This window comes from Eleutherodactylus coqui, chromosome 2 (genome assembly GCF_035609145.1).
Source record: "Eleutherodactylus coqui strain aEleCoq1 chromosome 2, aEleCoq1.hap1, whole genome shotgun sequence".
Lineage (NCBI taxonomy): Eukaryota > Metazoa > Chordata > Amphibia > Anura > Eleutherodactylidae > Eleutherodactylus > Eleutherodactylus coqui.
In genome coordinates, this window is record NC_089838.1 from 239,790,258 (window position 1) to 239,816,005 (window position 25,748).

The 25,748-nt window shown below is 43.2% G+C and overlaps 1 protein-coding gene across 3 annotated transcripts in view; it reads right to left on the reverse strand.

Moving 5' to 3' along the window:
- IL16 (interleukin 16) overlaps positions 1-11,989 on the reverse strand; it is a 131,156-nt gene extending 119,167 nt beyond the window's left edge. For all 3 annotated transcript variants that reach the window (XM_066592688.1, XM_066592687.1, XM_066592689.1), the window contains exon 1: positions 11,797-11,989. In XM_066592688.1, the coding sequence (XP_066448785.1) occupies positions 11,797-11,799 (3 nt within the window). In that variant the 5' untranslated portion in view covers positions 11,800-11,989. The remainder of the gene's footprint in view (positions 1-11,796) is intronic.
- Positions 11,990-25,748: the final 13,759 nt, after the last annotated feature.

The window sequence follows — 25,748 nt, forward strand, 5'->3', positions numbered from 1 at the left end:
GGCAGAAGAAGAGTTAAAATCCGCTGCGGATTTTAATTCTTATTTTGCCCGTGGACATGAGCCCTTAGGTTTTTGTTGCAGTTTGATGCAATGTCTTGAGTTAAGGGCTAAAACAGATAGGCGCATCTGGAAATACGCCTACCGCTACGGAGCGTATTAGCACATGAACCAGTCAAAATTCTTTTTTTTACTGTTCAAATATTGTGCGTGGGCAAACAAAGAAAGGCAGAAAGATAGGTCCTGCCCTATCTTTCTCACATGTGTGAGAAAGATAGGGCAAGTCCTGCTAGTCAAATTAAACCATTGAAATCAATGTTCCATTTCGTCATGTTTTGCGGCCGTGATTCTCATGGCCGCAAAACATGACGAAATCACGTTCTTCTGGTTTAACCTTAAGCCAAATCCAGCAGGAAGGAGTAGTCATATAAGTTTTTTCTTTATACAATATTTCCCATAGCTTTTGAATCCACTTCTGGCTTTCAAAACAGCGTGAAAAACTGCCATAAAAACATGTGCGGTAAACCACCCAAAAGGACGCTAGTTTGGTATGTATCTGCACAAAAAAAAACAACTCTGTGTTAATGTTTGTATTAATTATTTTTACATGCAGACAAAATAAATGATATGTGGCATGAGTCTATCCTTAGTCTCCAGATCTCCAGACAATTTAACCCCTAAGTGGAAAATGGTTGAAAGTAACTTCTTCAATTCAGATAACTTTGAAGCTCAACAAGAAACTGTATCTAAGCAACAATTTGAAGCAAAGAATTTGAAGTTGATTTGTACTTTAAAGTACATAAAATTCTTTTAAAAGTAGACCTGAAAGCTGTAGAAACAACACAATTATGGAAAAATACAGAACTCTATTATACATTGTATGACAGTAAGCGCTAGGAATAGCAGATATTCTCCAATATGAGCTATTTTCTTGTCATCTCCAGAGATAGGATTTTAGAATAATGTAAACTGTCATCTCTGCAATGTTTATACAGCTCCCATTCCACAGAAGTTCCTCATTTTTCTATAGTTCGGAGTGGCTAAAGACTTAAAGGGGTTGTCCCGAGGCAGCAAGTGGGTCTATACACTTCTGTATGGCCATATTAATGCACTTTGTAATATACATCGTGCATTAATTATGAGCCATACAGAAGTTATAAAAAGTTTTATACTTACCTGCTCCGTTGCTGGCGTCCTCGTCTCCATGGTGCCGACTAATTTTCGCCCTCCGATGGCCAAATTAGCCGCGCTTGCGCAGTCCGGGTCTTCTCCTCTTCTCTATGGGGCTCCGTGTAGCTCCGTGTAGCTCCGCCCCGTCACGTGCCGATTCCAGCCAATCAGGAGGCTGGAATCGGCAATGGACCGCACAGAAGCCCTGCGGTCCATGAAGACAGAGGATCCCGGCGGCCATCTTCAGCAGGTGAGTATGAAGACGCCGGACCGCCGGGATTCAGGTAAGCGCTGTGCGGGTGGTTTTTTTAACCCCTGCATCGGGGTTGTCTCGCGCCGAACGGGGGGGGGGGGTTTAAAAAAAAAAAAAAAAAAATTTCGGCGCGGGACATCTCCTTTAAAAGGACCTGCCAATGTATTATCATAATCCAGGCTGATTTTCACAATTTGTGTAATTTAGGCCGAATGCAAACGGCAGGGTCGGATTCCGACTGTGAGATCCTCGCAGCGGGATGCGACCCTGTGCCCCTGCAGTGACCCCTGGCTTACCTGTCTGGTGTCTTTTCTCTGCTCTGCGGATGTGCCGGCTGGCGCACAGCTGCACATGCACAGTGCAGAGCCATCGGGCTGGTGATGACATGGATAGTGTGAGCCTCTGCGAAGTGCGCACTGGAATAGGACATGCTGTGACTTCAACCCCGCGAGCGGAATACCGCAGGGGATTTCTGCTCGTGGGCATGGCAATGCATTTGTCAATGCATGTCCTATGGGCTGTATTTGCTGTGGGATTCAAAAGGCGAACGCTCGGTTTGGATCCTGCAGTGCAATTATGCCCATGTGCATTGGGCCTTAATGCTACTGCAACAACTGATGGCACCAAAGATGCAACAGTTAGGTAGAAATCCACCTGAAAATCATCCCTAGCTGTAGTAAAAGCTGCTTGGTTCCTGGCACTGGAATGAAGGGCTCAATCGATCACAGGCAGCACTCAGCCATTCATTGAATGACAGCTGAGCGCTGCCTGTGATTGGTCACAGCGCTCAGCCAATCACAGGCAGTGCTCTGCCATTCATTGAATTTCACATTATAAACATTTGACATGGTGGCCATTTGGATGTATTTGCATTGTTAACTGGGATTTTCACTTCCGTAGAGATTTTTACAATGGAGGGGTTGTCTCGCGAAAGCAAGTGGGGTTAAGTACTTCTGTATGGCCATATTAATGCACTTTGTAATATACATCGTGCATTAAATATGAGCCATACAGAAGTTATTCACTTACCTTTCCTGCGCTGGCGTCCCCGTCTCCATGGCTCCGTCTAACTTCAGCGTCTAATCCCCCGATTAGACGCGCTTGCGCAGAAGGGTCTTCTGCCTTCGGGTCTGCCCGGCAGCAGCGGCGTTCTGGCTCCGCCTCCTTTTACACGTCATCGCGTAGCTCCGCCCCATCACGTGTGCCGATTCCAGCCTCCTGATTGGCTGGAATCGGCACATGTGATGGGGTGGAGCTACGCGATGATGTGTAGAAGGGGCGGAGCCAGAACGCCGCTGCTGCCGAACCGAGCCGAAGGCAGAAGACCCTTCTGCGCAAGCGCGTCTAATCGGGCAATTAGATGCTGAAGTTAGACGGAGCCATGGAGACGGGGACGCCAGCGCAGGAAAGGTAAGTGAATAACTTCTGTATGGCTCATATTTAATGCACGATGTATATTACAAAGTGCATTAATATGGCCATACAGAAGTACTTAACCCCACTTGCTTTCGCGAGACAACCCCTTTAAGTGTTCAGTCACACAGGCATAAATGCACCACATATTGTGCGCATAATAAGCAGTGAATAGAATGCATTAATTTCAATGGGATAATTAACATCTGCGAGCAGAACACATGCAAGAGGGCTGAAATATGCATGTAACAAACACTTTTTGATCCGTCAATATGCTATGTATTCACGAACCGAAATACGCTCATGCCCATGTGAATAAGCCATAGGTTTCACATCTTGTAATAATCACAGAGTGAGGGCTTCCACAGATGAATGTATGCACAAATACGCTCACCGTAACAGAGGGTGTTATCATACCCGACACAACCTGCCATGGACTTCTAATAATGATAATAATCTTTATTTATATAGCACCAACATATTCCGCAGCCCTTACAAAGACAGGGAAACAGAAACAAAACCACGGTTTCATGTAGTAATCAATGGATGGAAACAATAGGGGTGCGGGTCCTGTTCCAATGAGCTTACATACTACAGATAGTGAGGTGATACAGAAGGTAAAGGGGCTGGAGATGTGCACGGTATGGCGAGGTGGAGAGTCAGGGATGCTATACACATAGACTATGGTCGGACTAAGGCTGTCTGTCATGGGCGATGATCTGCAGGAGATAAATCGCCCGCGGATCATGCTCTGCAAAGCTTTCCATAGGGTTGCTATGGAAAGGGCAGTGCCGGTGTCCATGAACGGAGAATCATAGCGATTCTCTGCTCGTGGGATTTAAAGCGCAACATGCTGCAATTGCCACGATTCTCTGCAGTGAGCCTATCAATCAGATAGGCTCATCTCGGAGTCCTGTCAGGGCTCCTCCCCCGCAGCAGAATATAGCTACCGATATTCCATCCCGGCCGTGGACAGTGGGCCTTAAGCCGTGTGGTGGCTGAATCGGCATGACTGCAGGGGGCAGTTGATTATGGCTAGCAGGGATTGCAGTCAGTAGGACAGAGAGCATGTTATCAGGCAGAGTACAGAGGGGTTTGGTTTAGGAGATATGGTATGGCTCCCTGAAGAGGTGCGTTTTTAGCGCAAGCCTGAAATTTTGTGTGTCTGGGACTGCCTGGATAGTTTTGGGTAGTGTGTTCCAGAGGACTGGTGCTGCTCTGGAGAAGTCTTGGAGGCAGGAATGAGAGGTTTGAATTAAAAATTTTCTTGGGCTCTAGAGATACCTTTCCATCACTCTTTCTTGCTTAATGGGGCTCGTTGGTATCCGCGATTTTCCAGAATGCTCCATCTGCTTCAAACTTATATTTGATTTAAGTGATGGTAAGTCACGTAGGTGGATTTGTTTAAAACTCTGTCCTAAACTGTCTTTGCACTTCAACTGCGTTTTCAAACTTCCTGTAGCACTTTAGGATAAATTTCTTTTGTATCCATTTTTTCTAATTAGTTAAGCCTAAAAATGAGTGAAATTAAGAGGGGGAGATAAATCAAAACTGCTGCAATGGAAAAATGGCTAATTTGCCCATAGCAACCAATCAGGTCTCTGCTTTCATTTTTTTAGTGGTGGAATCTGATTGGTTGCTGTGGGCAGCTAATTCAGTTTTCCTTTGCACCAGTTTTGGTTGAGTTACATTTTTTGGGACGCCCTGTATATTTTCTAAGATGTAGCTGCGGATAAAACTGTAAAGTTCAAGCCACATATAAATATCTTTAGACGATGGCATATTAATGATGGACGGTAACACAGTCACTTAAAGAAGCTATTAATAACACTCATTAATATGTATGTAGCAGTTCCTGCATGGTGAGAGCAGGAGAACCATAAAGGTAATAGCCCCCTTGGCACTCTTGTTTTAACAGATGTATGCTGGCACTACAAGGCTGTCAAAAGTCCATAAATTCTACAAAAAAAGCAACTCTGTACTCAGTATTAGAAAACCAGTGCAGCAACCGCACAAATCTTTGTTCTGTCTTGGTAGTTTGCTAAATCATATCAGTATAGGTAAATATGGTAAAGATTGCTTCTGTAACAGAGAGTTGCTAAAAAACTGTATGCAATTGGATCACCCCCAACATTTCGAGAAGGATTAGGTCTTTATGCAACCGCACAAATCTTTGTTCTGTCTTGGTAGTTTGCTAAATCATATCAGTATAGGTAAATATGGTAAAGATTGCTTCTGTAACAGAGAGTTGCTAAAAAACTGTATGCAATTGGATCACCCCCAACATTTCGAGAAGGATTAGGTCTTTATGGGCTTTGGAACTAAACGTGAATGTTTTTTATCCACTGGCTGTAAATAGGGAGGTTGAAAATAGCAATGAATTGAAGTACAGAATCCCGGGAAGTTGTGTATTTTTTCATTATACCATTAAGAAGCTGCACTTACATAATAACAGACATCTCTGTTGAAGTAAAGTTTATTGGGAAGCTTGAATAAACTAAGTTAAATGGTTTGTATTTTACATGAGAATGTACAGAGGTTTAGCAGCAACAGTCATACACGATATTTTTGGTTACTAGCCCCAAATATACATGTATTAGACCCAAGATTCTAGAGTAACTATGAAGGGTTGCTCTTGCAATAACACTAGGGCCCAGGAGCCTGGGGAGGTCATAGGCCGCTTTGGCCAATATGAGGATACTGATACTACAAATGATTCCTGATAGTCGGGGGCCCTTTTAAAGATTATGGGGGCTCAGCAGCTTTAAGTAAAACTTTGACTGAAACATCAAGGTCACATATTCAGGGTTTGAATAAAGAGAAACCATGCTAAGAAACAAAGCTTCTTACTACAGAGATGTGTTTTAGTACTTTTGATAGATAACCTTCACACTAGGGTCGGCTGCATACGGCAGAGACAGATTCTGTATGCAGGGTTCTCGCAGCGGATTCTGGCTCTGACCCTGTGAATCTGTATCTTCTGTACTGTGGGTACCTGCGGCCTATCCACAACGTCAATTGCGAATGGGCTGCATGTCAGACGGCTTCTATTGACTTCAATGGAAGCTGTTCACCCGGAGTCCGCACCAAAATAGAGCATGCTGGGATTTTTACGACGCTTGCGGAAGTTGCAACTCGCTTCCATGCGTTTACATAGCATTAGAGATGAGCGAGCACCAAAATGCTCGAGTGCTCGTTACTCGAGTCGAACTTTCAGTGATGCTCGAGAGTTCATTTCGAGTAACGAACCCCATTGAAGTCAATGGGTGACTCGAGCATTTTTGTATATGACTGGTGCTCCGCTAAGGTTTTCATTTGTGAAAATCTTAGCAAATCACCAAAGTCATGTAAAAAACACAGAAATGGATAGGGCAGGCGAGGAGCAACATGCAGGGCTGCATTTCGGGCACCGAGGTCTCACTATTAAGCCACAATAGTGGCAAGAGTGAGACCCCCCCCCCCACTGTCAGCATGACGATCGTTCTCCTCTGCCACAGCTGTAACAGCTGTGGCAGAGAAGAACGATGTTAGACCATTGAATTCAATGGAGCCGGCAATACAGCCGGCTCCATTGAAAGCAATGGGCTGTCAGCGAGCGCGGGATGAATTTTCGGGAAGGGCTTAAAAATATAAGCCCTTACCTGAAAATCATCCTAAAATGTGTAAAAATAGAAAAAATAACAGCTGTGGCAGAGAAGAATGATGTTAGCCCATTGAATTCAATGGAACCGGCAATACAGCCGGCTCCATTGAAAGCAATGGGCTGCCGGCGAGCGCGGGATGAATTTTCGGGAAGGGCTTAAAAATATAAGCCCTTACCTGAAAAAGAAAGATTTTAGTGTAAAAAAGAATAAAAATGCAGGCATTCTCTTCAATGAAGCCGCTGCTGCTGCCGGCGACTCCATTGAAGACAATGGTCCGCTGGCACACCTGAATTCTTTTTCAGGGAAGGGCTTTACATATAAGCCATTCCCTGGAAATGAATTAAAAGTGATTTAAAAAACAAAAAAAATAGATACTCACCTCCCTTCTGCTGCCGGGGCACAGCCGTGTCTTCTCCTGCTGTCCCCTGCACTGTGGTGCTGAACTGCTGACATTCAGCTGAGAGCTGCGCTGAGCCAATCAGAGGCAGCATTCACTCACCCATTCATGAATTCATGAATGGGTGTGAGTGAGATCTGCCTCTGATTGGTCAGGCTGTGACCAATCAGAGGCAGCTCATTCAGCAGGCGGGGATTTTAAATCCCCGGCTGCTGAATACTACAGAGAGCAGTTCAGGAGAACTGCCAGCTGGCCGCAGCTGAACTCCCTCTGCCGGGACCAGGTGAGTATATATTTTTTTTTTATTTTTACACATTTCTGGATGAATTGCAGGGAAGGGCTTATATATTTAAGCCCTTCCCGAAAATTCATTGTGCGATCGCCGGCAGCCCATTGCTTTCAATGGAGCCGGCTGTATTGCCGGCTCCATTGAATTCAATGGGCTAACATCGTTCTGCCGGGACAAGGTGAGTATATTTTTTTTTTACTTTTTACACATTTTAGGATGATTTTCAGGTAAGGGCTTATATTTTTAAGCCCTTCCCGAAAATTCATCCCGCGCTAGCCGGCAGCCCATTGCTTTCAATGGAGCCGGCTGTATTGCCGACTCCATTGAATTCAATGGTCAGTGCTCGTTTAATCGAGACGAGCACCGCGTGGTGCTCGTTTCGAGTAACGAGCATCTCGAGCACCCTAATATTTGAACGAGCATCAAGCTCGCACGAGTATGCTCGCTCATCTCTACATAGCATACTTTGAACAGTATTTGTTGCGGATCCTCCGTGTGGATGTTGACCATGTATTCTGCAGCAAAAATCAGTTCGTGTGCAGCTGGTCTAACTGTGCCCAAATACTGCAAGTACTGCCATTTATGTAGAAAAAGTGCCATTTTAAGCGGGTGGGACTACCACTAGCCCACAGATCTGTTGCTTAGTAACTTCATATTAATGCGCACCATAATTTACTGGAGTGAGTGATGCTGAGTATTTCTAAACATTAGTAGTCATTAAAGGGGTTCTCCAGGACTTTTACTATAGTTGGTCAATAGTTGATCGTTAGGGGTCTGTCACTCTGGATCCCCACTGATCAGCTGATCCCTAAGGCCTCCCTCACATAGGCGTTTGCAGTAATGTAGCATTTTTCAACGTTGCATTTACTGCTGTTTCAGCCCGATTTCAGCAGTGCTGGCATGCCAAGGATGCTGAAACAAACAAAAAAAAGCAATACTCACCTTACTGACGCTGTCTGGTCCCTGCCGCTGCTCTCCGGAGCTTCGGGCACTTGTCAAGCCGACAGAGGAGCTTTTGCTAGTGACAGGGATTGAAATCCCCTGCCTCCAGCAAGAAATTGCTCTGATTGACGCTCGCTGAGTGTCAGCTGCCTCCACCAATCACAGCCAGCGCTGGATGCACCAATCACAGATCCTCTGTTGGCTTGACAAGTGCCCAGCAGCCTGCAAGGAGCCCCAGAGAGTCCCAGACAGCGTCAGCTAGGCGAGTATTCCTTTTTTTTTTTTTGTTAGTTCAGCTAGCGTTGGTGTTTAGCGCTGCCCATTCATTTCAATGGGCGACACAGGACTGAAAACGGCCAAAGATAGGACATGCATCGCTTTCAAAGTGCAGCGTTTTGACGCTTGTGTGAGCAGCCCCATTGAAATGAATGGGAGCCTTGTACGGCGTTCAGCGCAGCACTGAAAAGGCAGCGCTAAACGCTGTACAAAAACGTCTGTGTGAGGGAGGCCTAAGTGTCCTGACAGTGCTGGAAGCACAGAGTATTGTAAACATGGCAGCGGACTGGTTTGGTACTACAAGCACAGCTCCTATTTAATTAAAAATAAATCATCTTTAACTTGCCTCTGTTCACATGAAAGTGATTGTACTTTGCCTAAAATCTATTTCAATTTTCTGCATTCCAGTCTTTTGATCTGAAAAGTCACTTTACATTAGCGCATAATTTAATTCTAACATTTAGCAAACCACAACTGAGTCATGAATCTGATAAATACAAAACACATTGATTTGGGATGTTTAGTTCATTTAAGAACTAAGAAACCAATACGCTACTAAAATACTAACACATAGGAGAAGTGAATGGGAGACGAGGTAAGTAGACTCCGCCTACTTGCCTTTCAACAGATATCAATAAAGCTAGCAGTTATATACAAAATCTATAAAAAGGAAGATGTCATATTTAACAAGTAAATGTAGCAGTTCTATTATGCACCCCAAGAGACAATCCCTTAAAGGGGTTCTGTCATTAGAAAAAAAGAAATTCAATAGTTACCTATTCCTTCCCAGTCAGTCTTGTTATCGCATCTTCTCCCCACCGATCTTCCCCTGGCTCCTCTAGTCCCCGAGATCATGTTAGCTCCAGCCGGTCAAATCCTCTTCTTCCTGTTTTGGAGCATCCATTCTCAGCATTCTCCTTCCTGCAGGGCAATGTATGTTATGTCACTAGTGACATAGTGTTCACTGCCTAGCAGGGAATCCTGAGCTATTACTGAGACGGCGCATGCGCACTATCTCGCTGCGAGTGTTCATATACTATTGTTGTGAGACAGCACGCATGCGCAGTCTCTGCAATAGCTCAGCATTCCCTGCTAGGCAGTGAACGCTACTAGTGACATAGCGTACACTGCCCTGCAGGAAGGAGAATGCCGGCAATGTATGTAACGCCACAGGAAGAAGAGTATCCAGCCGGCTGGAGGTGATGTGACCCGGGGACTGGAGGAGCCAGGAGGAGACTGGGGAGGAGAAGATGGAGTAAGAAAACTGCCTGGGAGGAATAGGTAAGTATAGAATTTTTTTTTTGCTAATGACAGAACTCCTTTAATGCTTAGATCTATAGAAATTCCTTTAATGAATGCCAACTGCCATGATAGAGATGGCCAAGAAGAAACTGGATCTTACACAATGTCAAAAGTAGATAATGCAACACAGCTCAAACATGAATTCAAGAATTGGAGCAGTTCTGTATTAAGAAAGTGAGTCACTGAAGAAGCAATAAAGTATTTTTTGTATTACGAAAACTAAAATTCAACATCAACAAGAAAATATAGTTGAATCCATGTGTTCAATAAATCCATGCAAAGTTTAAAAATGTTTAAAGGGCAGCAAATTACTGTTATGCAACATTTTTATGTGCCATGAATATCCATATATGTAATATAGCACATACATATATGTTCTACCAGTAGGATACACAATAATAGAGATTTAGGCTCATTTCACAAGGGCGAGTACAATGTCAGGCCATGAAACCTCGACCTCATATCTTGCTCACCAGTATGCGATGTTCCCAGAGATGAAAGGCATTTTTGTGTCAAAAATACCTTGCATTACTTCATGGAAGTAGGGATCCTCCCTGGCCGGTGAATCGGCAAGTGTTTCCCATTGGTTTCAATGGGAAACCTTGCAACGCATTGCACTTGCACGCAGCTCGTGCTTTTGCCGGCCCATTGAAAACAATGGGCAGGGTGTTCCAAGGGAACGCCCAAAGATAGGGCATAACGCAATTTTTTTCCCGCACTGCCATGCGATGCCAAGAAAAAAAGTCCCTCATGTATATGATCCCATTCAAAAGAATGAGGTTCATATTCATGTGAGATATATGCATCTCGCAACACACAGATGTCACACCTTTTTCTGAGCCGTGTGAAAGCGGCTTTAGGCTGGTTTTCAGACGTCCACAATGAAGCCACATTTTAATGTCCACATTCCAGCCACAACACCCAGACCACGATAGCTGTACTGAAATAAACCTAAGTCACCCTTGAGCCATCTCAAACTGACATTAGTAAATAATATCCATCTAACTGAAGGGGAATATACTAATGATAATAATGTCACAGTAGGCCCCATCTTAAGATGATCATGAAGAAGAAACTTAGTTCGCAACATTCGCTAATGTAAGTTACAAGAAAAAATATCTCTTCTGCCAAGTTCTATCTAGAATTTGCCTACTAGGCTGCTTTTCTTTATAATAATCAATATTACGAAGCTGTCAAAGAATAGACTTTGACAAGCCATCGTTGCCTAATGATGAGTCATGCCTCATTGGTAGGGCAGAGAGCCTTTCCCAGACACAAACCATTCCGGCTGCATAGTAATGTCAAGTTAGTGTTTTGCTTGTATATTACAATGTACTGATTAGTCAAGTTACAGATGGCATTGTAGAAATGGAAAAATAGCTATATTATGAAATGAACAAGAAAATGGCGCAGCAAGATGTCTTTTTTACTTAAAAAACATTTATTTGACCACCTTCCAGTATACCTGGGAAATATTCAAATAAATAGTAGAGGAGACATTCAAATATATTAGGCTAAAATATGTAAAATGATATCCACGCGAAGGCCAAGATCTAGGATGAGTCCTAGTTAGTGTATGAGACAAGAACCGTTATTCTTATTTGGATAGTACAATAAAAACATCTGTTGAGCGCAATTAAACACTTACTGTAACAATCTTTCTCCATTGACCTTTCCAACTGATACTCAATGTACTATTGACTTAAATATTGTAGTATCCCCCCATAGGCTATTCTAGACTATTCACTCACTATGCTGTATAACACCTTATCATTAGATAGATGGGCCACATAGTATTTAGATGACTGTTGTGTTAATGAAAGCAATACAAAATAACATTTTTATACAAATTCTATTATTATTATCGCTTTGTTCCAAATCGTATTTCAGGCAACAATTTGTATACCTCACAATGAATTTCTGTTCTGTGGCTGATGGTCTCCCGCAGCCTGACTGCATCTCTGCACTTATATGAAAAGAGCTCTTTCTTTGGTTGCTCTTAATTAAAAATAACCCAGGACAAACTTGCTGCTACTGTAAATGAAAAACATCTGGCAAACTTTTCCACTTTATAAGTCCCTAAAACATACATCGATGAAAAAAAAGGACTTACCATTGCCAAGAATATTGAATATCTTCTTTACAGATTCATTAACACAAAATTATTCCCCAGGTTAGGAGTGAGCGGCCAGTCCATGTTTCTGAGTGCCGACCCTGGAACTCCTGTGTGTATTTCCCTCCTCTGCTGCTGAACACATCCACAGCGAGCGATACTTTCATACAGTTTTTTCCCTCTTGCTCTGCAGTGACTGAGTGGCTTGCCAGTAAATCATAATTGCCTGAGTCTCTGCATTTTAAATACCGCCCAGTGAGACAGATGTGCATAAAAGAGATGCTATTTCACTGAATGAAACCACTTTGGTCATAACCCTTTTTTTCTGCACCACGAGGGAACATGAAAAAACCTCAGACTTTCCTTTAAGACATTCACTGAGTCGCTGGTTTGTTATACAAGCATACTTCTAGGTTATATGGTAGTGCTAGAGCCAGTGAAGGGTTAAGGCACTCTTTTTCTTTAATTCCTCCTTGTTCGCTGGCGGACTGTTTATACAGTTCTGTACTGCTACACATTAGCTATACTTCATGCCCGAAATTAAAATGAATCATTTAGATTTTTTTTTTTTTTTTCAAAAGGGAAAAAGTTCTTTCTAACTTGCTTTACCAGGAAGAAAACGCCTTTCATAAAGTGTTTCCAGGCTGCTACAGGGTGAATAATGTCTGTGTGGAGACTATTCCAAAAAAAATGAAAATGATGTGACAAGGGACAGAGCACTTTACTGCCTCTTGTAAAAATATAAGACAGTGACACAGAGCACAACCATTCTTCAGAAACTTAATGCTACTATATTAATACATCAGCCATCTGATATACAGCATTTTCGAAAGTCCAAGATAAGTAAATGACTAAAAATGTTACAATCTTAGGGCTTCTTCCCACAACCGTGTTTGTGCACACAAAATCTGCACATGCTAAATACTGTGAGAAGAGAACCCATTGATTTCAATGGAATCATTCTCATAAGTGCGTTTAGCGCATGCATGGGAAACAGTAGGACCTGCGTTTGGTGCAGCAAAAGTCTCATAGAAGTCTATGGGAGGCACAAAAAGTGGGGAAGGATGTGACACTGCGCAAAATGCAAGGCAAAGAACACATATGGAGCTCATTAGGCTTTTAATAGCCATTGAATCCACGGAAAGGGTGTATCATGCGCAAATGTTAACTGGCCTTGTGTGCACAAAACGTACAGTATTATGCACAGGCAAGCGCACAACACACAGATTATATAACTCTTCAAACCTCATTCCTGCGTAAATAAGCTGCACTGCGGTGAGTGTTTTTGTGCATAGCCTCGTGTGAAGCCGCCCTAAGGTAAGTGATTGCTTACAAGATAATATGTATATTCACATTGAGATTGGCTAATCCGCATGCAGATCCATGGCAACTGCACCTGCACATCCGCAGCAGAAAACCACAGCTCAGCTGTAGTATTGGAAAAATTCCATGAAGTGCACAGTTATCGGTGAATTCACACAGGACGGAGGCGCTGAGGATTTTTACGTGCGCATTTGTGCATGGAAAATCCACAGCGGAATACAGTAGCAGGCAAGTATTCAATGCGAGAGAAGAAATCAGCAATCAAATACTACATTTGTGGAAATGGGCAGGGGTGCAATTCAGAGACTGGCAGGGGACAAGGCAAGTGTTGCTGTCGGAGTGCCAAGGGGGTTTTATAAGGTGAGAATATTGGGGGAGGTTTTAGCAAAAGGGATATCAGCAGCAATTTCATATATATTTGCAGCTGCAAATTTGCCTGTGAAATTTGAAGAGCAAGATGATAAATGGATGGTTGAGTGAGCCCAGTGGAAAATAGAAGAAATTGAGGACCATTTCCTCTTTTTGAAGAAAAATAAATTTACCTCCTGGGTAGTCTGTTAGACAACAAGTGCAAAAGTGGTTAAAAAAATTTGGTATAAGGCGCGACCTATAGGCTGAATGCACACGGCCGAGTTGGATTCCGACTACGAGATTCTCGCAGCGTGATGCGACCTGTGCCCCTGCATTGACCTCTCGCTTACCCGTCCGGCGTCTTCTCTCACTGCTCTGCAATGTGCCAGCTGGCGCACAGCCGCACATGTGCAGTGCAGAGCAAACGCATCAGGGATGACACGGCAGTGCAAGCCTATGCGAGGCTCGCGCATAAATAGGAAATGCCGCAATATTGTTACCGCACGGATGTTCCACGATCGAAATTGCCTCTGTCAGCATAGGATTGCATGCACATATGCAATCCTATGGCAGCATGCAATGGCGAAAGTTCCGTGTGGAATTTCCGCCCATGTGCATTAGGCTATAGATGTATCTAATCATAAGGGATTGGTGTTTGCCAAACATCTCTGTTTATTTAAAAAAATAACAGCATATATACACGTTTCAAGGTCATACAGACCTCTTCTTCAGTACTTGCTGGGGATACAGATTTGGATGCTGACGTGTTTTGAGAGAAGGTTCAGAGTATATATATGCTGTTTTTTAAATAAACAGAGAAGTTTGGCAAACATCAATCCGATCTTCTCTATATTTGTCAATGTCTGTTTGTTTGTTGGAACATCGCGAACAAACTATACAACCGATTGACATGAATGTTTGCACACAGTATAATCGCAACCCGGAGAAGGTTATAGGCTAAAAAAACCATTCAGAAATGTTGTTTTTGAAACCTTATTTGCATTTTTTTTGCCTTTGTTTGAATTTTAATTCAGCAGACCCCAAATTTGCTTTCACCAATGGATTCTACGTACTTGATTTAGTATTCCTGGTTATTTCCAACAAGTTATTCCCCAGTCTAACCCTTGTTGAGCCATCAATCATTTGCCCACTTGGTCCTTCCTAATTTCACCTTGGATATCCATGTTTGCAAAAATGATCTGTCCTCAGACAGGAAAACATGGAGCAAATGTATGACCACTGGCCCATACAAACAGTAGAAAAAAAAAGTTTTTGGTGCCCATAGCAACCAATTACAGCACAGGTTTTATTTTACCTCAGCACTGAGGCCTTAGTCAGACGGGCGTTTTTTCGCGCGATTTGCGGATCGCATGACGGATGCGCATCCGCAAATCGCGTGACCGGTGCCCGAAAATCGCCCGAAAATCTGCTCCTAGCCGCGTTTCATTAGAAACGGGCCGGAGCTGTCCAGCGCATTGCATTCAATGGAGCGGCAATACAGCGCTGAGCCAATCAGGGAACAGGTCTGACTCACACCCCCTTCACACCCACTGCAGTACGGCCGCACGGAACTCCGGCTGCCGGGAGCAGATGAGTATGTATATATTTTTTATTTTAACACTTTTCTGGATGAATTGCAGGGAAGGGCTTATATATTTAAGCCCTTCCCGACAATTCATCCTGCGCTCGCCGGCAGCCCATTGCTTTCAATGGAGGCGGCTGTATTGCCGGCTCCATTGAATTCAATGGGCAAACATCGTTCTTCTCTGCCACAGCTGTTACAGCTGTGGCAGAGAAGAATGATTTGTCTTCTATATGTTCTCAATGGGGTCGGCGCTGCTGCCGCCGGCCCCATTGAGCGCATATAGAGAAGAGAACAGGAATCGCAGATCGCAGATAGGTGCGATCTGCGATTTCTGTTCTATAATTTATCGGACGAGCGCATAAAAAGCGCTCATGTGTCCGATACCATTGCAAAGCAATGGTTTTATAAAATCGACGGACGCATGCGCATGCGCCCGTCTGACTAAGGCCTAAGAGGATTAAATATTGTTGCCCATAGCAACCAATCAAAGAGCAGCTTTCATTTTACCTCAGCACCAAGAGGATTAAATACTGTTGCCCATAGCAACCAATCACAGAGCAGCTTTCATTTTATCTCAGCATTGAGGATTGAAAACTGTTGTTCATAGGAACCAATCACAGCACAGGTTTCATTTTATCTTAGGACTAAGAGGATTAAAAGCTGTTGCCTATAGCAACCAATCATAGCACAGCTTTTATTTCAACTTAGCACTATAATTTATAGCAACCAATGACGGCGCAGCTTTCATTTTTTCTCAGCAGAATAACAAATGAAAGCTGAGCTATGATTGGTTGCTATTGGCAACAAAAAGTGCCCAGTTTTATTCAAATTATACCAGAACTGGAGATTTGTATATGACACAAACAAACAGATTTTGTGTTTTAGATGTCACGTTATGTATTGCAGGCGTTCTGTATTGGGTACCCGGCCTAGTGTGATTCTATAATGTCCATAAGTTGCTCCTTATACCCAATTTTTTTACCACTTTTGCACTTGCTGTGAAATTTGATGGAATAGCAGCAGAAAGTTTGTTACAAATGCGACCCATGTAAACTCTCCATGGTGCATGCTAGCCATAATGTGAGTGGGCATGCGCTGTTTTTAGCAAACAATGAGTGCTATGTACTTAGAAGTGAAAGTGGAAGTGTTTCTTCCACTACACAACCTGACGATCATGTGACCGCCCGGTCCTCCCTGTTACAGTAGAGCTACAGGGTCCCAGCAAACCCTGATCAGCTCTGCCAGTGACTATTGTCATCCATAGAAGCCCCAGTTACAGGGGAAAACATCCCCCTGTAGTGACAAAAATAAAGACCATGTGAATGGTCTAGAGATCTTATGTAACATCATGAGGATCATAGATGGTAAAAAAATAGTTACAAAAATAAGTTAAAAAATTACAGAATAAAATAAAAGTATGTACAAAAAAAAGAACATGACTCAAAGCTGACGCCAAACAAAACCGTCACCGTATGTGCCCTGTAATACAAAACCATACATATTATATATCAAAACGTCCGAAAGAAAATGAGGAACCCGTTCCCGTACTTTATTTTACTCTAAATATACTAATTACAAAAAATAACTATAAATGTTAAATCAAATCATTTTCCCTTAATAAAACTAAAGAAAAGTGTATAGTCCATTAGGTACAAAACAGCCTTAAGAGGTTAAATAGATGTATAGATGGAATAGCCCCTCTTACTGTACCATCCTGCTTGCTAGCCAGCTGGAGAAAGATAGTGAGTCTCGAAAAGGCTATCCATACCGCTGAGGTGGAATAGAAGCTTTATTTCCAGTATCTCAGGATGATTTGTCGAATTGCCATGATGAAATGTCTTAAGAAAGCTTCTTTATTTTTAGATATTGGTCCGGGGAACATGGACAAAAGTGCCATCTCTGGGGTGATATCATGTTTCCCCCGAAAATAAGACACTGTCTTATACTAATTTTTGCCCCAAAAAAGGCACAGCGTCTTATTTTTGGGGGCCTTATACTCACCTGGTCTGCGGTGTCCCAATACCTCCCGATGGTCTTCGGCGGCGGTGTTGCGGTAACCTGCGTCCTCCTGGTCTCACAGCTGAGCTTCCGCAGGTGACGGGCCTTTGAATACCCAGCCTGCAGCAAAGCAAGCGCTGTGATTGGCTCATCAAGCGCCAACAGCCAATCACAGCCGACGCTCGATGAGCCAATCACAGCCATTCAGATTTAATAAAGACTCACCTAGTCGAAACGTTGCCATTTTTATGGAGCAATAAATTTCTTTTCTATGTTACTACACCATTGATGCTGCTACTTCATTGCTGACAGCCATTCAGTGATGTCATTCATCAAGTGCCAGCTGTGATTGGATGCTGGTGCTCGATTAGCCAATCACAGCGCTCGCTTTGCTGGAGGCGGGGTATTCAAAGCCCGTCACCAGTAGAAGCTCAGCTGTGAGACGCAGGTTACCGCAGCGCCGCCGGAGACCATTGGGACGCCGTGGACCAGGTGAGTATTGATTTTTTGAGAGGCGGGGAATTTTGCAAGGTCCTATTTTCAGTGGAGGCCTTATATTTCAAGCCTCCCTTGAAAACCTGATAGGTCTTACTATTGGGGTAGGATCTATTTTCGGGGAAACATGGTATTAATTGAGGGTGTACATACTGCCATTTATAACCTAGAGATCTCCTGCCATAAGAGAGCTAGAGAGCTATAAGCGGACACTCCCACCAAATGTACGACATTGAACCAGAGTCTGATAAAGAGAAAAAATTTTGTGGAGCCCACATCACTACTTTTTTCTCATATGTTAATCTTCATGTCCTACAGATGTAGCAGTACTAGTGTTGCCTGTGTTAGCACACTACTGAGAAATGTAAGCGTGGCTTATCACAACTACACTAATTGCATAGCGCAGCCACCGTTCAAAGTGAATAGCAGTGGCCATGCTATAGTGTAGTGGCGCCTGGCAGTTTATGCCATAGAGGTACTGTGCCATCCTTCAAGGATGACGCTGCTACATCTGTATGTTTTGTTCTATTGTGTTATGACCGGTTGTCATACACTATATGTTGGCGATCTATGTTAATGAATGTTATAATACCATTGCAATACAAAAAGCTTTATTTCTACACATTACTGCAAGATGGACAGTTTGAACTAAATATTGTGTAGCAATAACAACAGTCAAATTAAAAATGTCCTTAGCAAGTACTACATGGTCTGGATAAGATCTGTGGGGAAAATGTAGCATCCTGCCAGTTGCTGTACCACACCCGTTCACATACAGATGGATTTTACATCACCCATACTTTGGCATTATAAAAAAACATATTTGAATCATTTACCCAACAGAAACTGTTAGTTTTTCCAAGTTACGTTTAGTCTACGCAAATACAGGATTCACTACATCCACAGCACTGCAAGTGATAGCTGAGGTCCAGTTGTATACAAATCACTTGTTCTACAACATGGCTTCATAAAGTTGCAGTTTTTAAAAAACTTTAGAGATAAACTTTGCTTTCATCTGAATAGTGAGCTTTCATTGTAGTATAGCTTATAGTTTCTAAGTAAAATTTCTGTACTGTTAACCCCTTGAGTGGCGGGTTTCCTACCACCCTGTCGTGCCCACCAGGGCAGGTTTTTTAAAATGGTCTAATCATTGAATTTCAACTAGTTTTGCAGTTGCGTCTCAAGAGCCATAACTTTTTCATTTTTCCATTGACATGGCCATGTAAGGGCTTGTTTTTTGCGGGACAAGTTGTGATTTTTTAAACAGGGGGGAGGAAAAAAAGAAATGGGGAAAAAAGAAAAAAGGGGCCATGTCATTAAGGGGTTAAATAATGTATTAACTTCCTTCTCTGGGTCATTACGACACACATGGATACCACATGTATGATTGTATTTTTGATTTTTTACAAAGTAAAGAGAGACAAGTGTTTTTTTAATTTTTTTAATAATTTTTTTACTTTTTTTTTTTTAATTTTTTTAAAATTTTTTATTTTTTTTTGTCCCTTTAGGGGACTTCCACAGGGACCCATCAGGACCCCTGATCACATTCCAGGGGTCCGATGGTGACAGCCCTTTACATGCTGCAGTGACAGCCCTTTACATGCTGCAGTCACATAGACTGCAGCATGTAAAGGGTTAACACAGCAGAGATCGGAGGTTTTCTCTGATCTCTGCTGTAAGAGCTAGTACCTAGCTGTCCTCTGACAGCTAACAACCAGCTCTCCCTGCCACAGAGACCATCGGCTTGCTTCTGACAAGCCGATGGTCTCTATGGCAACCTGTAAACAAAGCAGGACATTGCCGGCATGTCGGCAATATCTTCTGCTGGTTTTTCAAAGCCCTTGCTTTGTTCTCTGTGGGACTGTGCAGGCAGAGCACAATGTCACAGCTTGTGACATTGTGCTCTGCAGCTCCCATAGTGATACATAGCCCGGAAATCTTCCGGGGTATATCACTATGGGCAGTGGAGCTCGTCACGGAACTTTTCCGGGCGTGCCACTCAAGGGGTTAAAGGGGTTCTGCCAAGCTTGAAAGTAGTCCCTTTCCCATTGGCCCCCCACCGGTCATGAGAAAATCCATATCAATGGGACATCAGTGGAGCATGCACGCCATTGCTCCTTTCATTTGAGTGGAATTGCCAGTGATTGCCAAGCACTTCTACCCTGAAACTCAAAGAGGCAGAGGCATGGCATTGGAGGGGTGGGACAGGAATGTCAGAAGACTGGGCTAGACATTCAGTAAAGCATCTTTTGGTCAACTGAATGTTATAGCACGGCAGTGAAGAATAGGCCATAAAATGCAACAGTACTAGAAGCAGGCTGCCAGGCAGCAGAGAAGTGCTAGAGATATGCTGCCAAGCAGCAGAGAGGTACTGGAGACAGGCTGCCAGGCGGCAGAGAGCTACTGGAGATAGGCTGCCAGGCTGCAGAGAACTACTAGAGACAGGCTACCAGGTGGCAGAAAGGTAGAAAAGACAAGCTGTTAGGCAATAGAGATGCACTGATACAAGCTGCCAGGCAGCAGAAAAATGCTAGAAACAGACTGCCAGGCAGTGGAGAGTACATACTGTGCATGCAGATCTAGGCATGTTGGACTTCCTTGCCTCATAGACCCCATAGGTCTACCTCCATTGTAGGTATGCCCCAAAGAGCATTGCATAAGTAACTGTGTGCTAATCTATATTTGTTGGCAACATAACTTATTACAGACATGCCCATCAGTGTAAACATATGTGGTTGGACAATCAACGATAAATCAATTCAAGTCTGCCGGGGATAAGCATATATCTTAGTGTTGATGTCCACAGCAGTATAAGTAAAACGCTGCGAGTCTACAGCAGAGGCTACATATGGCCGCACCTGACCAGACTGCTGGGAACCGGAAGACGGGGGCGCTGACAGTGGGAAGCCTCCAGAGGAGATGAGGGGGAGCACCATATAGTATAGAAATCATCTGAAATGGAAAAAATCTACTTCAAACTGTTGGAACTACACTTGTTTTGAAGAATTACACAAGAAATATTGTATGCTATCTTTGCAGAGATCTTGTTTTTACAGCATACACAAAAATGACATAACTTTATTCGGTGGGTCAGTACAATTATGAAAACATCAAATTTATTTATATTTTTTAAAACTTTTTTATTTTTCCATTAAATTACTTGTGCGAGGGCTTGTTTTTTTGCAGTAGTTTCTATTTGTACCATTTTGGAGTACATATAACTTTTTGATAACTCTTTATTATTATTTTTTTCTTTTCGGACTTACCTTTTATTTCTTCAAATAATTAATAAATATGGTTTTCGCTCATTTTTATATTTTTTTAAAGGGGTTGTCCCGAGGCAGCAAGTGGGTCTATACACTTCTGCATGGCCATAATAATGCACTTTGTAATGTACATCGTGCATTAATTATGAGCCATACAGAAGTTATAAAAAGTTTTATACTTACCTGCTCCGTTGCTGGCGTCCTCGTCTCCATGGTGCTGACTAATTTTCGCCCTCCGATGGCCAAATTAGCCGCGCTTGCGCAGTCCGGGTCTTCTTCTTTTCTGAATGGGGCTCCGTGTAGCTCCGTGTAGCTCCGCCCCGTCACGTGCCGATTCCAGCCAATCAGGAGGCTGGAATCGGCAATGGACCGCACAGAAGCCCTGCGGTCCATGAAGACAGAGGATCCCGGCGGCCATCTTCAGCAGGTGAGTATGAAGACGCCGGACCGCCGGGATTCAGGTAAGCGCTGTGCGGGTGGTTTTTTTAACCCCTGCATCGGGGTTGTCTCGCGCCGAACGGGGGGGGGGGTTTAAAAAAAAAAAAAAACCCGTTTCGGCGCGGGACAACCCCTTTAATCCACATAGGGACTTACAATCATTTGATTGCTCGTGGAGTATAATTCAATACCATATTATTACATTATACCACATTCTGATAGGCAGTCTATCAAGCTATGCCCTGGCTGCCATGGCAACCAAACTTGTGATCTCATCGTGGGGTGGGGGTGTTTTGGACCACCTAATGCTAACCTGAGCATTACTTCACTCCCCTCTCCCGGCACTCATTGTATTTTGTGTACTGGAGACAGGGGGTGGGGTGAAGAAGTTGTGTAACATCCCACAGAGACTTTAGAAGCTCAGAACAGGCAATGTGTATTATTGAAATTTAACCATCACAATCCACCAGAATTTTAGCAGCAGAGCCCCGGGGCCCCAAACGTGTACTGAGGCACAAAAGGTGCTATTACTAAGTGAGGGTCACACAAGGAGTCTTATTATGTGGGGGCACAAAGGGGAGTAACTATTAATATGAGGGACCACAACAGGGACATTACTAGGGTGGATGTAACTGAAAAGCTGATTACAGGTTGCAGTAGAGGAATGTAGAAGCGGGTCATATGACGTACAGGTTCCATTAACCCCTTGGTGCCAGTTGCTGTGTTTTGGTCACCTGGCCTCACCACAAAAAAAGGAATAAGATGTGATTAAAAAGTTGTATGTAGCCCAAAATTGCACTAGTAGGAACTGACTCTTGTCCTGCAAGAAAAAAAGCTCTCACAAACTTCTGGAAATGTAAAAAAGTTATAATCCTCAGAATATGGCCACCCTGAGCCATTTTTTTCCATTCCACCGTGCATTTTATACGTTTTTCAATACATTATATGGTACATTGAATGGTGTCATTAAACATGTGGTCAAAGTGGAAACAAATCATCTCCATATGGCCAGTTTCACACAAGCATATTACAGCTACATTTCTGCATTCGTAATACGCTTGTGTGAAACAGGCCTAAAATGCATTAAATAGCCTGCATTTTCTTCCCTGTATTTGTTTCTCACTATGTTAGGAGAGCGGGAGGGAGGGTGAGGTGGTGGTGGTGGGGAATTTGAACAGGGCACCATCTAACCTAAGGCCAGCCGTGCAAAACAGGGGCTGAGCAGTGTGATAGATTTAGGGTAGAAAGGGATAACATGAATATGGCCATACACATGATAGTGAAGAGGTAAAGCTTACCATAAGGCTGGTGTAAAAGCATTTGCATAAGGTAACCAGACGTCCAAATTTGGGTGGAACAGTCCCGCTTTGGGACCCTATGTCCCACTTTCCCCAGGATTCCTAAGCGGGACAGCAATTTCTCGTGCTTTCAGGACGTCTGTCCCACTTTCGGGACACGGGATCACCATGCAGGTGATTACCAGCCGGGGTGCATCAGCTCCCCAGCTGGTAATCACCCACTGACGCTTCAGCTGGATGTACACATTGACATTGGTGTGTGCACCTGGGTTCCACCTTCCCTGACCTCTCCTTGTTGGTTCCGCAGGAGGAGAGGAAAGAGGAGGAGCAGTCCAGGTGCACAAACTTTCATCAGTGTGTGCATCCCGCAGCAAATCTAAGTGAAAGAGCAGCGACGCTCTGAAAATAAAAGGGGGAAGGAAGTATATCGGTCTCTATTACTACTGGGGCTACTGTGGGGGTCGCTATTACTACTGGGGATAAAATAGAGGACACTATTTGTACTGGGGTCGATATAGGGGACACTATTAGTAATAGTGTCCCCTATATCAGCACCAGTAGTAATAGTATTACTACTGCGTATACTGTGGGGGTCATTAGTATTACTGAGGCCAATATAGGGGTCACTATTACTACTGAGGCCACTGTGGGGGTCACTATTACTACTGGGGACACTCTGCACGTGGCAGCATACCTTAAGCTGACTTAGGGTATGCTTAAACGTGGCAAAAATGCTGCAGAATGTCCCTAGCAGTAATTTCTGTGGCAAATTCTGCAGCATTTCCGCATCCAAAAAACAGTTAAAATCCGTATCATTGGTGCGGATTTTAACTGGAAATCAAACGCGTATCCAAAGCTGATTTTATGCAATGCGGTGTTCCCTTCACCTTCTTTAAAGTCTTCCCAATGTCAGCACTCCCTGGCTTCCATTCGCCAGCGGCCTGGTCAGGTGTGGCGCTGCTGGTTAGGTGATACTGGTCAGGAGAGGCCACAATAAACCACTGTGAACCAGAAGCCGGGGAGCGGTGAAAGCTTGAAGCCTACGGAGGAGATGAAAGGGAGTGTCAGATAATATAAAATCGGACCTTTGGTCCACAAATATCCAGAAGGAGTATTTTTAAATTTTTTGGGTGACTGAAATCCTCAGGCAAAATACGAAAATATGAATGAATCCATTAAAAGGGTTTTATTCTCTGCGTATTGCGTGCACAAGATTTGTGTGCACAAATATGCTGGTCTGAAGACGCCCCAAGCATGATCATATACATGAAAGGGATGGAGTGAAGCTGAGGGATTACTGTGGCTGTATGCATAATAAGCATTGGATGGAGCTCGACATGCAAATGTCTTTAGATTTCAATACAATTCTTCAACAATAAAATATAGTTTGGAACAACCTAGAAGTGGCCCAACATGGGTGAAGCAGGTTGGATGAAAACTAGTCTTGTATTTTTTCCCCAAGAATATAGTGGCTTCAAAAATGTCTCGCCCTATTGGAATCCCTGAAATCTTTGCTATGTAAATAATGTTTTTAAAGGTATTGTCCAATAGTTTTCTCAAATTTCAGGTCTCCTAGATATAAGGTGATGAAAGATGTCTGGTTGATGTGAGCCCCAACAATAAACTACTATCACTACTATAAGGGGCACAAGAACGAAAATGCTGGTTTCATTTGCAACTTTCCTATATGTGGCATATAATTAGGGTTGCCACCCAGCCAGTAAGACTACCAGCCCGGCCGATAATTACCGTAAGCTCCAAGGCTGGTGTCAATATTTTTTAACGCCCAAATTAATGGCTGGTAAAAAATAATTGCTCTGTGTGAGCACCTCCGGCCGGACAGCAACCATGGCAGCTTGTAGTTTACTTATTGAAGCAGGCCCTATTCGCCTGCTATACATAGAGACCCTGCTTCCTTCCCTGGCATCTGCCCTGTGTACTGTACATACATTAATGCAGATGCCGGAAAAGGCAGCAGGTTCCTGCGTGCAGCAGCTGCCGCAGCCAGGCTTGGCCTGCTTCGATAAGTAAACTACACTATCATGACATGGTTATTGTTCGGGGGTAAGGGGGGCAAAATATTACTATTTGTGCCTCTACCAGTGGCACTATTACTATTAAGACTACTAACGGAGGCACTATTACTATTGGAGCCATTAAGGGGTGTGCTTTTACTATTGGGGCCACTAACAAGGATACTACTATGATTGGGGCCACTAAGGGGCGCACTATTAATACTGGGGGCACAAAGAGAGAACACTATTACTACAGCGGCCACTAAGAGGGGGCTCTGTTACTATTGAGGCCACTGAGAAGAGGTGCTATTACTACTGGAGCCACTGAGAGGGAGCACTATTACTGTAGGGGCCACTAGAATAAGGAGGCAGAATTATACATCGTGATAGGCCATGCTCCTGACAACACCCCCTTTTACATTAGTTGGAATTTTTTAGTGACAAAGGTGGCAACTTTACATACAGTTTGTGTAGAAGCATTAAAATAGGACCATGTGCGCTTCTGTGGATTAAATGTTTCTTGGTCTTTGAATAGTATTTTGAAATAACATAAATGGCAGTATATCCAAATATATAATGGCAAATAATGTCATATTTATAGATGCCAAAAGCTACAGATTATGGGGGATAACAGATTGACTCAGTCATGGAAGAAACATTATTTTAACAGATTTTATAAATTAGGATAAAATAAAATCTCAATAAGGATGATTATGTCAGTAACAACATATTAGCAAATAAATACCTAAAGCTACTATCCAATTCAAAGCCAAAAGTTGGCTATACATTGCAAATTGCAGTTGATAATGTGAAAAAATGAGAATTTTTTAAAAAAATTTTCCCAATTTTGTCGCTTTTAATAAATATACACAAATTCTATCGCTCTATTTTTACTACCTGAATGAAGTACAATATGTGGCGAAAAAACATTGTCAGAATCACTTGGATATGCAAAGCTTTAACTGAGTTATTCTATTTTAAAGTGACACGTCAGATTTTAAAAATTTGGCTCCGTCACTAAGGCTCAAACAGGTTTGGTCACTAAGGGGTTAGCTTTGCGAGTGCATAAAAACCCCCATACTTTGACAGTTATGTTGCTGTTTTTAGCTTCAAACACCACCGCAGCAATGGCACCACTAAAATCCCACTGCTAGTGGCAGACATACCGTAGTAATAATCATTT